Source organism: Coenobita brevimanus, chromosome 101 (genome assembly GCF_032717465.1).
Source record: "Coenobita brevimanus isolate Jiangsu-jjx chromosome 101, ASM3271746v2, whole genome shotgun sequence".
NCBI classification, from domain to species: Eukaryota; Metazoa; Arthropoda; class Malacostraca; order Decapoda; family Coenobitidae; genus Coenobita; species Coenobita brevimanus.
This window is the reverse complement of record NC_137054.1, coordinates 7,936,031-7,953,484: the sequence shown is the minus strand read 5'-3', so window position 1 is coordinate 7,953,484 and position 17,454 is coordinate 7,936,031. Positions and strand designations below refer to the sequence as shown.

Sequence of the window (17,454 nt, the reverse complement as noted above, 5' to 3'; positions counted from 1 at the left end):
AGGAATGAGAGTGAATTATTTAAGAGAGCTAACTTGAACAAGAAAAGGGTGGATAGAGGGGGTAAAGTGGGAAGAAAATACTAAATGAGATGCATGCCATTTTTAATACAGATACATAATGTCAAGTCAGTGGTCATACGAGTCAGATAATGTCACCCAGAAAATTAACATTTTGTTTTTTATGATAAACGGTAATGGAGCAAAATAAGTTTAAGTTAATGTTGCGATTTCTCTCCAGCCTATTGCAGGGAAAGCTTGATAAAGTTGCAGAGTACGGCAACGTGGAGGCACTTCGATTTATGGCTTGAGGGAAAGCAGAACTTTAGTGCTACATATTTCTTCTCTGATTCTCCTCCATGTTTACTGAAGAGCACACTGAAATTTATGTATGATATTGCAGAGCCGTGATGGCGTGTGGGGTGAGGTGCAGAGGGTGGTGGCTGAGGAGTGTGGTGGGCTGGTAATGGAGGTTCCTCCTGCCCCGCCCGTTCCTGTCTGGCAGCCCACAGCACACGCCCTCCCGCACGCCCGCCCTACCTACACCACCGCAATGGAAGCTGCCAGCATCATAGCTAAGGTCTCTGACTAGGCTGCAGTTGGGAGGGAGTATTGAAATATTTAACCCTTCAGACGATTTTATTCTTTAGGAGAACCCCCTGGTTGTGAGGGGATTGATAACGGTGATATCTAGTACCTCTATTTCGTAAATTCTTTCCTGAGGTGAAGAAACCCGTCTGGAAGCAGCAGGATCAAACTATGAGAGACGGCATTGTATTCAAGGGGTTTAAGTAATTATAAAATCACGAGAACTTTCAAACTTTGGGTCGCAACCCTTTAGTGGTTCACAGAGGACTTACCTGAGTTGCAGAATGTCTTCGAAAATTATTGTATTAAATTTTTTGGAATATGTTCACCTACTGACACTGATGCAAAGGTGGTTTTTAATCGGTTCTCTGGTGGAGTCTTAACATTATGGAAAAATTTGTTGTGGCGATCATGATTTGTGGAGTACAGTTTGAATGTTGCTGCTGCGAACAGATTTGCCACAAAGAATTTAGGCTGTGACAAGGCTGAGGGAGGGGAGAGGGGCCATGAATCTACACTGACGGGATCGAAAGCCTTCTGTCATGCAAACTACAGTCTCCCCACAATATGCGATTAATCTCAAAAGTGTTCCCCCAAGCATTTATCTTTCTGCAGAGATGGATTCAGTCACGCGTAATGTATTTTCTGTAAGACTATAATTATTAATTTACATTTCATAACATTCAAGCACTTTGTTTGTTAGTGATAGCGTAATATGTATTGATCTTGTTTGTGAGCTTTCTGCGTTTGTGTAAGCAATTATGTGAGTATTAGTGTGTACTTGTTTTAGTGTTTGTGTCTATGTATGTTTGTGTGTGTTGTGTTTATGTGCATGTTTGTGAGTACATGCGTGTTTGTTTATATGTTTGTGCTTCTGTGTGCGTATTTACATTATACATATGCGTGTGCGTTTGTGTATGATAGTTTGTGTCTGTAGTATTGTATGTTAACGATGTTTTCTGAGACCTGAGCATTTATTTCCAGGCTTTAGGCAGGGAGAGCGTGGATGAGGCAGGGTTAGTCCGGCACGAGAGTGTGGGCGCGGGCGTGGGCATAGTGGTGGACGCTGTGATGTGGCTTCTGCGCGCCCACACCGCCCCGGTCCTGCTCATCCTCGCTCCGCCCACCCCCGACATACACACTGTCGTCACCCTCGCAGCCGCCTACCTCGGTACTCACTGAAGCCTTTCATTGCAGTAGCAGTAGTAGTAATATATGAACCAGTGGACTGCAGACTGAAGCTTCCCCTCTCTTGAAGACCACCATCCTAGTTTCTGGGAGATATGGAGGAAGTGGGTGGACGTTTGAATAATCGAACAGCTCCACTGTCAAGTTGTATTGATGCCGCCACATAAATACGTCTCTCTCCAATACCGCCTCTCATGTGTTGTTTGTAAAGCCTAACTTGGCCATGCATATATTATACTGCCTAGGAGCAAAGTGTATTTATTTAGTTTTCATGTGTCCGACTTAGGGTATAAACTCAGGATACTTTCCCTGAGTCTCGGCATTCCTCATACTCGTACGTGTCACATACTTTCACTTGTCCCCTTAGCAAAACCCCAGATAATGCTGTGGGGCTTTTCACTTTTCTACGTTCATTCCTGCATTTACAGGGTCTAGATTAGTCAACTGCACCACTGAGGACGAGGCCCTGCAGATGCTCCAAGGCGGTGATGGTGGTGGTGACGGAGGTGATGATGATGATGGTGACATCGGTGGTGAAGATGGAAGAAATAGAACGGATGGAGAAGCAACGATGACCTTATCTTTAGTCCACATCCCAGCATATCTATTACACAATTCTGGTAAAATTCTTCCACTTCCTCTTTAACCCTTAATCAGTTAATTTTAAGAGGTCTTTCTGGTATGAGGTGCATAATCTGGCGGTGGCAAGACCATAAAAAGGACGCCATTACACTGAAGGGGATGGCAGCGACGTTTCCAATCCTTTTCAGTTTGGGGGGTTTCCCCTAAATTGACTAGAATGGTCTGGCAGTCACTGAACTAAAAATTAACAGGACAACATAGTACTGAGTGGATGAAACTTAGCAAGAGTTCCAAATTTAGACAGAATATTCAGGGGATGTAAGATTTTTTACTCGTGAAAGAATATGGGCTACACGACCAGTTACGAGCATAGTTACAGAGGTTTTGGTTTTCCTGCCAAGCTTTTGAACTATGGTTGCAGATCACTTACGATATGTTTCAACACAAAGCTAAGCAAGCATAAAAGCGTTCAGCTGATCATGACTCAGCGCGTAGGGAACTGAAACTTAGCGGATAAATCTGACCTCTGATGAAGCCAGCTGAAAGTTACAGTTGGTTATGTCATTTATTCACAGAATCTGATCAAACGGAACTAATCTTTATGATATGAATGATATTACTTCATTGAACACCTTCAATACGATTACTTTTATTTCCTCTTGCAAAAGCCAGACGATTTTATTCATTTACGGAAACTCCCCTGTATCACTAACGATTCTTTAATTATGTTCCCGCCGTTGCCATTTACGACTGTTCAACTAAAGCTAGAGCTAACGTAGTTGAAAGGTTAAAGGAAAAAAGCTGAATGCAAGACAGAAGGCTTCCTACCGCCACTCATTGGTAATGTTACAGAATAAGGATGAATACTGACTTAACAAATACATTAATAGTATGTTGTTGTTGGTACACTGTGTAGAATATATAGATCAGTGGCAATGTGACAGTAAAACTGACTAAAAAATAGTTTCGTTGCAAAGTGAATGTTATATTACACACCATGATGTCCTGTTCTTCCTTCAGACGTACTCAAGGCACTTCTGGAGGCGACGTCGAAGGAGGGGAAGGGTCATTGCAGGTGAGTAAATGTTGTCTTGGAGTGGTCTTATGCGGTTACCTGGCACTTCCTCCTCAGCGATTTATTCTGCTTATTACATGCCATTATTCTTTTTTTTTTTTTTTATCTTTCTGGTATAGGTATGTCGTATACATAAGGATATCAATTGCCTTCACTTGAATATAATCGCCTGACAGTATCAACAATCAAATGCTTAGATGGGGCCTTGTTCTCTAATGGGTAACCGTCTCATTTGTGGAAACACTTGTATAGTGATAGAGCGCGATACTGGTGAGTCTCCTAAGCCCACGAGAATACGGCCATAAACACTTTCTTGTATAGAGAATTGTGATATACTGAAGAGTGAGCGAGGATATAAGAACTGGACGCTTGTTCGTTCATGCGCGCACTCTGAACCACTAGTTAATGAGGCCTTCATAAACACTGGATTCTGATTGTTTTGAAGAAATATTTGGTTGATTCTCTCTCTCTCTCTCTCTCTCTCTCTCTCTCTCTCTTTCTCTCTGGTGGAGGTGATGGTGCATTGGCTGGCACGCTCATCTCACAGGTGGAAGAACCCTAGTTAGATTCTCCACCTACTCACACTGTTAGACAAAGTTTGCTTCCCCCATGACACTGTTCAACCAGCAGTAGAACAAGGGAGCTGGATGTAAAATCGTCTGTTGCGTATTGTGCTCTCGGGAAGGATTGGAACGTAGAAGAACTAATTATTTGCCTTAATGACCTTCGTGCAGTCGGTAGGTGTAAATCTGAGCCTCCTTCTCCTGCAGGGTGAGTGTGGTTAGTGGTTGGCGTGGGTCGGTGCTGCAGGTGGCGAGGGAGCTGCGTGGTGTGGCGGGCAGGGGAAGGGTGATTAGTCTGCCACCTCACCACCAAGACCACCACCACACATTCATCAGCACGCTCAAGAAAGGGGTAACATGCACCGAGACAGATAGTTTAACAGATAAACAAAATAGATTGATAGAGGTAGATAAATGTAGATAGCAAAATACTGATATAGACAGATACATACACAGACAGAAGAATACTAATAGATATTGAAGGATAAATATATACAGAAATATATTAACAGGTAGATAGATAGACAGATGCATCATCACTACAGTCACACAAGTTTTTTCATGAAGTGTATGAGGGTGGAAGAGGGAAGGGATGTGAAGTGAGGAAGAGAAGATAGACATGTAATATGGTATGGTCTGTAATCTCATTTACGTCTCCCTTGGACCGGAACAGGAACTTTTTCCCTATCTTTGGTGAGGAATCTGTGGTAAAACGTATGTTTATAATGAAAGAAGGACACACAAATTTTATGCTGTAAGGAAAGGTGCGAAGTACCCAGATATTTTTAAAGCTAGCACTGAGTGGCTGGGTGAGGCCACCTGCTGGAACCGGCTTCATATCCGCTCAGGTATACAGTACAGTATATATAATAATTTCTGCAGGCGCCACAATAAAATATCCAGAAATTTTACATGTTAAAAAATACTTTAATATCTTTTTGTCACTAGGACAAATTCCTGCAACGTGAGGGTCTGGCAAAGCATGAAGGGATCGCAGAGTTCCTGTCCTGGGTGCACGGGTCCTGCGGTGTCGAGGACTTAGTGGAGGGCATGGCAGGGCAGGGAAGGTCACCCCCAGTTCCCCATCAGCTACCCGGAGTGAGGGCACTGGTGGAGGTGGTGGCCACATTCTCCCACCTACTGAAGGCGAGGAAGGAGGAGATTAAGGCCAAAGTAAGGCATGTGGTGGGCTTTACTGTTTCTCTATCTCTGTCTGTCTGTCTGTCTGTCTGTCTCTCTCTCTCTCTCTCTCTCTCTCTCTCTCTCTCTCCTACATATTTACTCACATCAACAGTTCGTTATATTGTTTTTTTTTTTTTTAATTTAAACAGTAACAGCGAACTTCATTTTACCCCTTTCAAGGTGTAGGAGCCCGAGGTCATAGTGTAATCTAATTTAAGGACTGATGACCAGATCCCCCCCCCCCCACTTGAATGGCAATACATGATCTTCGCTACTGAAACCTCTGCTAAACCACTCTGCCCCAAGGTGGATGCTGTGGGCGGTGCTCTGGATCGGGTGGGGGAGCTGGAGAACCACGCCGCCACCCTGAGAGAGACACAGGCCCACCTCCTGACACAGCTGACACAGGCGGAGGACAGCATACAGACCATGACAGAGACACTCAATTTCAGTGAGTTATTGGCGATTGAGGAACCACGGAGGGAAGGGAGGGGGGGATACGTAGGTTCTATAAATGGTTCTCAGAAAATGGGTACTTCACTATTTGGTCGCTACTAGGTTATAATTCTGAGTGCAGTTTACTTTTCAATATTCTTCGTCTTTCTGTGTCATTGTGTCTGTCTCTGTACAACCAATACCGTCACCCTAAACCACAGAGTTACTGGGTAGACTCAAGCTGGATGGAAATATAAATGGCAGTCGACGAAATTAATTTGTCTCAGTAGATGTAAGAACTATTTAATCAGCTGAAGGATGTAGCGTAGATGATTTGCCTGTGGAGTGGTACCGAGACCCGGGAAGGCTTCAGTAATGAATGCATGGATGCATGACCCATTTATAGGGTACTCAGTAGATCTCCTCGTGTTTCCCTGTTCCTGTTTATAGATTTTACCCATACCATTGTTAAGGATGTGAAAAGATTATTATTATTATTATTATGATGATGATGATGATGATGATGATGATGATGATGAGTGAATGGAAGCGTGGCCCATTGAATCAGGCATACTTAGGCTGTCTGGGCGTTGCTACTCCTCACCTTGCCCTAGGGTGGGAAAGGAGGTCCGGATGATGATGATGATAATGATCATCATTACTACTACTACTACTAACACTAACACTAATATTGCTACTGCTGCAACTACTACCACCACCACTACTACTATTAGTAATACTAATACTAATACTACTAATGCTACTACTACTACTACTACTACTACTACAAGACTAATGCTAATAGTAATACTTCTGCAATTACCACTGCTACAAGTACAGCCACAACTACTATCACCACTACTGCTATTTGTTGATGATGATGATGATGATGATAAGTCAATAACACAATGTATCTTAACATGTACAGGGGAGGCCGATATAGTGGAGGGTGAGGGCGAGGTGGAGAAGCTACGGGGGGATGTGGAGGTGGTGGAGAAGGCGAGGGCAGAGCAAGATGGCGAGGTGGAGGAGTATGTAGCGGAGGTGAAGGCGCCCCTCTCCCAGGTCAGGGAGGAGGTGGCCCAGCTTGACATTCAGCGCATCAGGAAGTTGCTGTAAGGCCGCTTGTTGGATAATGCTGGCTGGATAGAGAAGCAGTAGGAGACAGCGAGTTAAATAAGGAGATGGGAAAGGATAGGGAGTGAGGAGGTAGTGAAGGAAAAGTAAGGAGATAGGAAAGGATTGGTAAGGAGATAGGAGGGGAGGAGACAGGAAAGGATAAGTAAGGAGGTAGGGAAATAAGGAGATAAGGAAGGATAAGTAAGAGGACATGGAAGAATAAGTAAGGAAACAAGGAAGGATAAATAAGAAAACAGGTAAGAATAAGTAAGATGGGGAAGGATAAGTAAGGAGATAGACAAGAATAAGTAAGGAGACAGGGAGAGTTAAGTAAGGATATAGAAAAGGATAAGGAATTTAAGGAGAAAGAGAAGGATGAGGAAGTGAGGAGACAGGGGAAATATGAGGAAGTTAGGAGATAGGAAAAGATAAGGAAACCGGAAGAAAAAAGAGAAGGATAAGGAAACAAAAAGATAAGGGGCAGATAAGGTGCAGGTGTGTTAGGCAGGACGAGGAAGTACGGGAATTAAGGAACAGGAGTGTCAGGGAGGAAGTTGTAATAATAAGGTCGAGTAGGACTATATTCCCGAGGTACAGTGTGTGAAAATCTGCATGAAGAACTGAAATTCCCTCTTCACAAAGTAACAGACATCACCACCTACCTATCGCCATTCATAATTAATTACAAAAGTAACTTGGAGTCCCCTATTCCCCCTGCTTGCAATCTCCTCTCAAACCCAGCGTGTCCATTTTTCTTGAAAGGCCATGGAATTGGCACTTTTCATCTTTCAGTGGATAAGTTTTATTTCAGGCGTTTAGTTTTTAGGTTTCCTTTATAAAATACAAAGAGGAGGTAAGGGGTTAGAGAATAAGGAACGAAATGCCGAGAACTTGGGGCCCAGAGCTGTCGATGCAAAGCGTCGTTTGGTATGCCTCCGCCAAGCCGTGCGCGCTCTCCATACAACCTCCATGACAGGGTTCATTGTGAGATGAAATGAGACTAAAGATAAATTAAGTCGACCCCATATGACCTTGACCTTCGGCCCTTGACCATGCCAATCAGTTCATCGTCCCTTCATACTGTATCGCTAACAAAAGCTTAGTCGAAATAGTGTCGTGGTGCTCAGGAGATATCGCACCCACACTCATATGACCATGAACTTTGACCCTTTGACCTTGTTGACCTAATCAGTTCATCCCCTTATACTGTATCACTGACAAAAGTTTGGTCGAAATCCGTCTTTGAGTTCAGGAGATTTGGCATCCACAGGGATAAACTAAGTAGACCCTATATGACCTTGACCTTTGACCCTATGACCTAGCTGACCTAATAAATTTATTATCTCCTCATACTGTATCGCTGACAAAAGTTTAGTGGAAATCCGTTTCTGGGTTCATGAGATATCGTGCCCAAAAGAGCGTTACGGATGCACGAACCCACGCACGCACGGGCAGACAGACCAGTCACTAAATGCCTCCTCCACCATAGGTGCGCGAAGGCATAAAAATAAAGCAGTAGAACAGTAAAGCAAAATTAGGCAGTAGGAAAGCGAGGAAGGCCAAGAGAGCAAATGCAAAAGATGAGGAAACTTGATTAAAGAAAAAGGTTAGAGAGTAGGATGATGGAAATAATTTAAGGAATAGGTCGACAAGAAGGAAGAGAAAAGGGAGAGATTAAAGATGATAGGGGAAAGAATATGATGCAAAGAAATATTAAGGAAGAAGAGAAAGAAACGGGTAACACTGGATATTTAGCACACAAAAAGCACACAATTGGAAGGATAATAAGTCAGCAGCTGGTTAATTAAAACACCATTTAGAGGTAAGGGCCTTGATTTCCTTAAGCGTGACGCTTCGCCCAATATTGCACTTAAGAAAATAATGGTCCTTAGCTCGGAATGGTAGGATAATTAACCAGTTTATTAGGCATACTAACCCTAATAACAAGTCTGTAGCTGTTTATTACAGATACTGAAGAAGCCATAGGGGGCATAGGTAGTGTAACTGATAATTCACTTATGAATGATAATGAAACTCTCTCTCTCTCTCTAGCTTTATATATATATATATATATATATATATATATATATATATATATATATATATATATATATATATAAAATATTCTATTTATTATAATACATTTAATATATATTATATATATTTCTTAGTATCTAAACTCTTGCTTATGCATTAACGGTATTAGATTTCAAAACATCCAGAGCAATAATTAAATATTCACTGCATATTCATTTCTCTGCTCAGTCGCTGTTAACTCCTTCAGTTCGAATGTCTTTTATATTCTGTGGCTGTACCAAGACAATTTTATTCAGTTTAGAAAATACTTTTGGAGGTATTTTTTAAGTTGAATAATGTCAGTTGACAGCAGCAAGAACAAACTACAGTAGAATTTCTCTGACCTAAGGGGTTAAAGAGACATGACAGCCAAAGTACCCATGACACAGATATTCATTATTGTTCTGAGATGCCTGATTTAGACTCCTAACCCAACATCTAACCAAACTCTAAAGCTTTCCCAGTAGACTACGCTGCTACCGTAGACGTAAGTGCAAAGAGTTGTATGCATGGTACAAAACGAGTATAATCTGTAAAGCATAACATTTTGTAGATCCTTTACACAGAGGTTAATTGACTTTTCCACAGAGACGGCACCCCAGACCGCGATGTTGAAGAGTCGCGCTCGCAAAAGCCCTCTAAAGTGTCAGTTGTGGTGATGATATGGTTGCTGGTGCACTCATTCACGCACTCACAGATGGCCCACTCACTCAGTCCCACTCACAAATCTCTCACACCAAATGTTGAATTCACTAACGTTTCACTCACACATGTCTCACAATCCTCATATATGGATGTCTTACACTGAACGATCAATTTCACAAATTGCCTTACATAACTCACACCTCACACCTCACAGATCCTTCACTCAGTAGATATTTTGCAGGTACTATACTTCACTCACAAATGTCTTATAGTATCTGATCCATTTAATACTCTTCACCATCACAGTTCTTGCTGTGCCATACTGGCTTACCAAACTCACAACAACACGTTGTATCTCCCAGAACAGCTCAGTACCATTCCCTTCTTTACTAGTACAGTACCTTCACTCACTCATAAAAGAGAATATTAGAGCGTAATATGCAAAGTCACTCCAAATGAAGAGTTGCTACAAGCCTCCTAAGCCAACGAGAATCCAGCTCAGACAATACACCCGCTTCTGTACGGCTTTGGCTTCTGCATGGGCACATCACTGTTTGCCTCACTGCGCTTGCTGATGGCTTGAGTTATGCTTGAGTGTGCCGTGTGCATAACAAGGAATGAGACTGGAAATGCGCCGATATAAAATCGTCCATCAACTTGTGTGAATTACAGTATATGCTAGTGTATTTGCAATGAAAGGTGCTGAGATTCCACCATCTCTGTATCAAGCTGAGGGAAAATTCTGACAAATCGGTTTCTTTGGAGCCTCCATAACCCTTGCTGAAGCAGTGAGAGCATCATCGTCCGTCACTTTATTTTGTATTTAATCCACTGAGGTGTAGGGAAGTGTTCGTGAAGCTATTACCCTGTCAATAAACTAACAGGTAGTTTTTAAATACTATAGCACTTCGATGTTTGAACTAATATTCGTTTTTCATGAAGGTTTAGGTATGAAAAATGCAGGGAGTTTACTATGATGTGTTCGCAAACTTAAATCATTTGTAAAGTGTGTAATTCCATGCAGATATTAAAAAACAAAGTATCCATTCCTTTAGTAGATTTACTATTTCACAATAAAAGCTCTCCATAAACTTGAATTAAACCGTGAGGCGATGTAAGAACGGAAAATGAAAAGAGATCGTCGCACATAGGGGATTATCTTGAAGCCTGTTTCCTGTCTCATAATCTTGGCTTGGATGCTTTTACTCTGCCTGTGTCTGCAGTTGCCTGTTGTCACTTCAAGTTTAACATCAGCCTCGTGACATGAGCTCCAGTTCTAAAAGTCACTCTAAAACTAGCTAATGTTATAAGATTTTGAGTAAAAAGAAAAACATAAATTGCTTGTTGAAGTCTGTAACCCGCTGGGCAGAATTTCCATCAATATGTCGACAGGTGAATGTTTCCTCCATCCGCCACCTCTATTTCCGCCTTCATTCAGCTCAACATCCGCCACTGTCGCAGCCCCCCCGTTAAACTCACAAAATATTGCATGAGACAATAACAGTAAGAACAAAATGATGGGTTAAGATGAAGTGAAGGAACGATACTTAGAAGTAAATTTTCACTAGTTCATTTTATATCAGCTGCCATAGATGAACTCTTGGGTGCCTTGGAAAACAGACAGTTAGACAATATCCATGCATTCCTTCCTTTCTTCCTTCTAACTTCTTCAATGTTAAAGGTCTTTCTTGAGCCTACTATTCCCTTAATGGTGGCAAGAATAATAAGAATCAACATCGCAGTGAAGGAGACTGCTGACGGAGACTGCTTTTCATTCCCAGACCCGGTGATTTTTTTTTTTCTTTTCCCAGCTTGGTAAATCTTCCGGAAGTAACCAACATACGTCAAAATACGTGCCAACGCGGAGGTAATGATTAACCGAAGACCTGAAGGTGGCGTTGAATTTACAGATAATAATTACTCTGGAAAACATTTGTGCAAAATTAAGTTGATGAAAGTTCTGCCAAGTGTGACGGTGCTCAGGAATTAAGTCATCCTATTTTGGGACAATGAGACTGTAGTCTTACCCTCAGTATAATGCCTTACTTTATACCAGGGGTTCCCAACCTTTATTTACCCATTACCCCATTTTCCACACCTCCCTTCACTCATTACCCCTCATTGCTTATGTTTCCACAATTGCATTTTAGCTGCTTAACATTTTGATGCCTAGATTTTAGTTTGAATGTAGGACTTAATTAAAGGTTAGGCTAAAACCAAGAGAGGTATTGCAAGGAGTAATTTATTTTTATTATTAACACTGATACCAAATAAACATGACTTTAAACATTCATCTCTGAATTTTAGTATAGGTCTGAAAGTCTATCATAACTGGTATGATTTTTAGATTTTTTTTTTTTTTTTGGTTACCTCCCCCATTACCCTTCACAAAAGACCAAATTACCCCACTTGGGGTAATTTACCCCAGGTTGGGAACCCCTGCTTTATACATTAGTTTATACCCGGAAAAAATTAATGCCTGATATAAATAGTACAATTGTTGTCCCCAGTTAGCATACTATGAATAATTACGGCAATTAAAAAACATACTGTACATACGTGCTAAATTCGTAACAACAGTATGACCTCTCTTAGAATAGTTTGGTAATTATCCTGATGAATGAATCTTGCAAGTTAAAGATGACTGTGGTGAATACTTGGGAATAAGACTTTTGGTAATTGACAAACTCAATTAGATCAGAAATAACGAGACATATGATTTCGTAAATGACATACTATTATCTATACTGAAGGCATAGTTAGTTAATGCTTTGCACGATCTGTTGTAATATTCGAAATGTTTTTCTTTTCCAGTGATAAATAACATTTAGAACTTAGGCAAACATTGGCTTTAAGGCTGGAAGTACAGTAGAGAAATACTACTGTACGTAGAGTTCCTTCTGACTGATAAATGTTTTTCCATCCTGGATAATACGGCGCCATATATATATATATATATATATATATATATATATATATATATATATATATATATATATACACTGTATATAGATAGATAGATAGATAGGTAGGTAGATAGATTGATAGATTGCTGTGAACTTTTTAAAAATTCTATTTTGCTTGTAACAGCTGAACAAGTGTATCAGAAGGGGGATGGAGAATACGAAAAGAAAGCTGAAATACATAGTTCGTTTTCAAACCGTGGAGGAACTTACGTAGAAATTTTAGGCACAATACTAATGTAAGTAAATTCAAAGTGCCGAGTATCTGATTTTTCGCGCTGACACTCAGATAAGTAAAAATCTTGGATAAAAGATGTCGAAGAAGTCAGGTTATTAATACAAGGGCAGATGTGTATTCATTCACTGTTTTACAGGTCAGTGTATTGGCAAAGGTCTGATATATGTCTCGTGATGCCATTATATCTTGCATCATCCTGTATTCCAGAGAGTATCCACCAAGGTTGCAAGTATCTCCCAAATTAGTATGTTGCTTGGAAATATATGTCTAGTAAATTGCTAAGCATTTCCCCCAACTGAATGTTTTTCTCGTAAATTGCTATGCCTTTCATCCACTTAAATGGTTTATTCCATGAACTGTTCAACGTTTAGTGCTTGTACTGATATTTCCTCTTGCATCGAAATTTATACTGGTAGTTTCACATCCATTTAGTTTCCTAATTCGAAAGAGCTAAACACGAAATTCTTTTCATAACTAATTTGTGATTTCTGTAGATAATTATTCTTAATGAGCAATCTACTCAACCTGCAAGCATACAGGTCTAATTAAGACTTTCGCTCTAATGAAAATATATTCATGGCAAAGCCAGACGATTTTCTTCAGTTGAGCGTTCTTAGTTGTCAAACAGAGTATGCTTCTTAAAATGCGACACTAATTAAACACACTGATGTTAATTAATGCTTTACGTAATGGCAACATGTTTTAATTACCCAGCTTTTAAGGTAGTGCACCTTTAATTTCTCTTGCAGGTTTTTACCTCAAGCATAACAAACATAATGCCAAACTGTAATTAAGCTGTAAACAGCGTAGTACTTAATTTGTATCTTAATTAAGATTTGTTTTCTGCTTTTAATCAAGCTTTAAGTAATGCCAAGATGTAACGACAAATCAATACGCTTTTCCTTTCTTAATCATGCTATGAGCCATGTGACTGACGAGCCGTGCGTCGTCGGATACCAGCGGACACTACCTTCCCAAATTTATCCAAATATAATTCTGTAACTAATAAGGGTCTGCCCATCTTCGCCATTTTTTTTGCTTGCGACTTCCAGCGAGACGTGTGAAGTTTGCAGGTTAAAAAAGGTCAACGTCCAAAAAGAGCCAGTGTTAAGATAAGCCTTTCTTCTTCAAAGGACAGTAAAGTCTGATGGTGCAATAGACCTAGGCTATTCACACCAGCAACGGAGATGAAGAACCGGCTTTTTTACCACTAAATATGCATTAGTTTACTTCTCCATTGGTATTACGAGTAGTAAATGTTCATTGGGCTCATGTAATACCATTCTAAAAAAAAAAGCGATCATAACAGTGACTCGTTTTTGGACATTGGTTATTTCTACACCCAGCCGGAGAATTACGACCAAATGGCGTCTTGTCCAGGCCCCCACATCACCATTCCCCTCTCTCATCCTTTCCTTTCCTCCCTACACGCTCCTATAGGTCCCGGTCGCCCATCTCCGCCATCCAGTTGGTGTTCGAGTGTGCCGTGGTGGTGCTGGGGTCGGCGGACGTGTCGTGGCGGGCGGTGCGACACGCCACGCAGGACGACGCCTTCTGCACCAAGCTGGCCGCCGTCTGTGTACCCGCCCTCAAGCAGCCGGTCGTCACCACTGTCTCAGAGAAGCTTGAGGTCAGATAAAAAAAAGATGCACCTATTCACACTCAGGCTGCTATGACTCACTCGTTGCTGAATAAAATCATCTGGTGTTAACAGAAGTGGATTAGTATTAGTGACGTGACAATAAATGTGCGAAAATGAGAAGGCTAAACAGCAGTCTGTCATCATCACTTTTCCGTCTCTCCCAACATTCCTAGCATATCTATTTGGCTTCCTTTCCCAGCAAGTAAAGATGGAAAGCGGACACACGGCGAGGACAGGCGATTTGTGCAGTGCTTACTTACTTGCATGTGACTGGTCTTTATGACTTCCATTCCTTTCTTCCTTCCTTCATTCTTCCCAACCTTTACTTACCTCATGAACATCCCAACCTTCTCGCCTTCCCACCATCCCAGTCTAACTACCCAGCTTCCCTTCCTTCCCTCTCTGGCTCTCCTTCTCTTCCTTCCTTCCTAGAAAAGAAAAATGACGAAGGAACACATTGCGAGGGTAAGCGATATAGGGAATGGCCCCGTTCTTTACTCTCATTCTTACTTTCGTACCCTTCTTTTTAATCTACCACCTTTCTGACTTTTTTTCCTTGCCATCCATCGTTCTCCCTTTTTTTAAAACTCCTTCTCTCCCTTTCCCCAGCAAATAAAGATGACGAGTGAACACATGGCCAGGGTAAGCGATATCGGCGGAGTTCTGCTGACCTACCTGCGTGCTGCCGTGTTCTTTTGGCAGCGCTACCACGAGGATATACAGCCACGCCAGGCACGCGTCCAAGCCCTCGCAGACCACAAGAAACAGGTGAGAAAATAAGGCGATAAGATAAGGATAGAAGGAGATATGATAAGAAGGTTAAGATGAAAGATATAATGATAGAATAACATGAAATAAGGAGATATGAAAATAAGGTAAGAAGATAAGATGGAATACCGAAAGTAAATAACGCGGTACTGATAGTGATGATGATGATGATGATGATGATGATGACGATGATACTAGCAGTGAGGATGGAAATTATGAAAATGACACTAATAATAATACTGATGATGATAGTGCCAACCTTTCTGCACTCCTCCTTTAGCTTCAACTGGAAATGGCGACCAAGGAACGTCGACTGAGAGCGCTGAAGGGTGAGGTGGAGAGCCTCGGGAGCCGGCTGGGAGAGGAGGGGGAGCGGGTGTCCTCCTTGAAGAGCCAGCGGGTGGACGTGGAAGAGGAGCTGGAGACTGTGCTGGAGGTCATCACGGAGCTAGGTCCACATTCTGAGAGGTCAGTCCAGGTCAGAAAGGTGGGTCGTTCCGTGAGTGGTATAGGAAGCTTTGTAACGCCTCTTCCTTAGTGATTTATTTGCTTTTGAAGGTCGTATTCTAAGTGATATAGATGGTTTCGTAGCACGTCTTCCCTTAAACAGTACACCTGGGTCTGTGAGACCCGGCCAGATTTTGCCACTTACTGGTTCAGCAACTACTATATGCCAGGGACCCCTGTCCTTCCCAATAGCTTCCTAAGTTTGGATGCCCATGCTAAAGGTGGCTGTGTGGTTTTCCAGGTCCCTTCTGTTTTGGTGTATAATACACTAAAATCGTGGTTGGGTCTGTGAGACCCAGGTGTCCTGGATAAGGGGGGCTGAAATTTACTGTTGTGTGATGCAAATTTTTTCACCCTGTGAATTGCCCTTTCCACACCACGAAGACCCTTCATGCCACTAGCTTTGACAGCAGTGTGAGCATCACTGTGTCGTTTCTTTTCTTATGGGGTCCATGTAAACAGAAGCGGTACAGATTTTTTTCAAAAATTTGCCTAAAATGCTTTAAATATGTTAATTTTAATTGTATATTCATTATTGCATAGTAAATTGAACCAAAAAGGTTGCAGATTGGTCAAAGATTCAGTAAATAAAACACAAGTATTTTTTTTTATTTTTTCTATTTGGTGGGTCTGTGAGATCCAGGTGTCCTAATGGTGTATAGGCGCAACTATGGTGGTACCAATCTTAAGTGGCGGTTTGGGTGGGGCACGAACCTCTGTACAGTGTTGCCACGTGTTCCATACCCGCTATGTGAACGGCTCTGATATATGTAATAGGCATCACAATAAGATAAACACATAAGAATATAATGGTAACGTGTGTATTATAATATATGAAAGAACAGTAAACTTATTATGCGTAAAATATTTATACGGCAATACAGAAACGTGGCATAAATATTTTACAGTGTTGCTTAAAAAAAAGCAGTCACTTTTATTGGCTGTTACCGTATTTCTGGGGTTGGTAATAATGTCACATTTATGATTATAAGATAATGTGCAGGAATATAAGCAAAAATATGCCAGTTTCTTAGTAAAAAAAAATATATACATTAAACCTTCGTGAGCGGCAACACACACACCCAGTCCGACCTGGTCATCTGTGAGGGATAGAGGAAGAGGCCTGTTTGGGGACACGTCTTAAAAAAAAACGCGCCAAGACTTTAACCTCCTGGGTGGTGTGGAAATAAAGTCAAATTTACAATATGTACATTATAACGTAAAAGAAAATAACCAAAATGTATCCTAAAATACCACAGACGACAGAGAGAGAGAGAGAGAGGGGGGGGGGGGGAAGGCAGACCAGGGGCAGTGTTGAGTGCAGCTGAGTGAGAGATGGAGGAAGGGAGGGAAGGAAGGAGGGAGAGTGATTGAATGAAAACAAATCATGGCGCCACAACAACGAGGTCATCTGGCGCCATATGTAAAACAATAATATTTTTAAACATAATTAGATATAATAAAACAAACTAAAGAAATGAAAGCACAAGATTATAAGTCACTCATAAAAGAAAGAAAATCCCCAAGGGTGAAGCACATCTCCCCAAGGAGAGAGAGAGAAAGAGAGAGAGAGAGAGAGAAGGCAGGCAAGGGGCAGTGTTGAGTGTATTGTCAAGCTGAGGGAAAGATGAAGGGAGGGAAGGAAGGAGGGCGAGAGTGATTGAATGAAAAGGCGCCGTAACACCGAGGTCATCTGGCGTCATATGTAAAACAATATTATAATAAAAAACAAAATAAAGAAATGAAAGCACAAGTTTATAAGACATAATAGAAACAAAATTCCCTAGGGTGATGCACATCCCCCCAGGAGAGAGAGAGAGAGAGAGAGAGAGAGAGAGAGAGAGAGAGAGAGAGAAAGGCATCGCGAGTATGGAAAACGTGACAAC

At 41.4% G+C, this 17,454-nt stretch overlaps 1 protein-coding gene across 1 annotated transcript in view; it reads left to right on the top strand.

The window, feature by feature from the left end:
* Positions 1–17,454, top strand: part of LOC145414909 (uncharacterized) — a 129,492-nt gene that overhangs the window by 81,252 nt on the left and 30,786 nt on the right. Inside the window, exons 60-71 of the mRNA XM_080284325.1 lie at positions 401–577; positions 1,570–1,756; positions 2,313–2,393; positions 3,376–3,430; positions 4,201–4,345; positions 4,942–5,166; positions 5,482–5,626; positions 6,539–6,725; positions 9,394–9,450; positions 14,092–14,281; positions 14,903–15,061; positions 15,342–15,529. Coding sequence (XP_080140451.1) covers positions 401–577; positions 1,570–1,756; positions 2,313–2,393; positions 3,376–3,430; positions 4,201–4,345; positions 4,942–5,166; positions 5,482–5,626; positions 6,539–6,725; positions 9,394–9,450; positions 14,092–14,281; positions 14,903–15,061; positions 15,342–15,529 — 1,796 coding nt within the window. The remainder of the gene's footprint in view (positions 1–400; positions 578–1,569; positions 1,757–2,312; positions 2,394–3,375; positions 3,431–4,200; positions 4,346–4,941; positions 5,167–5,481; positions 5,627–6,538; positions 6,726–9,393; positions 9,451–14,091; positions 14,282–14,902; positions 15,062–15,341; positions 15,530–17,454) is intronic.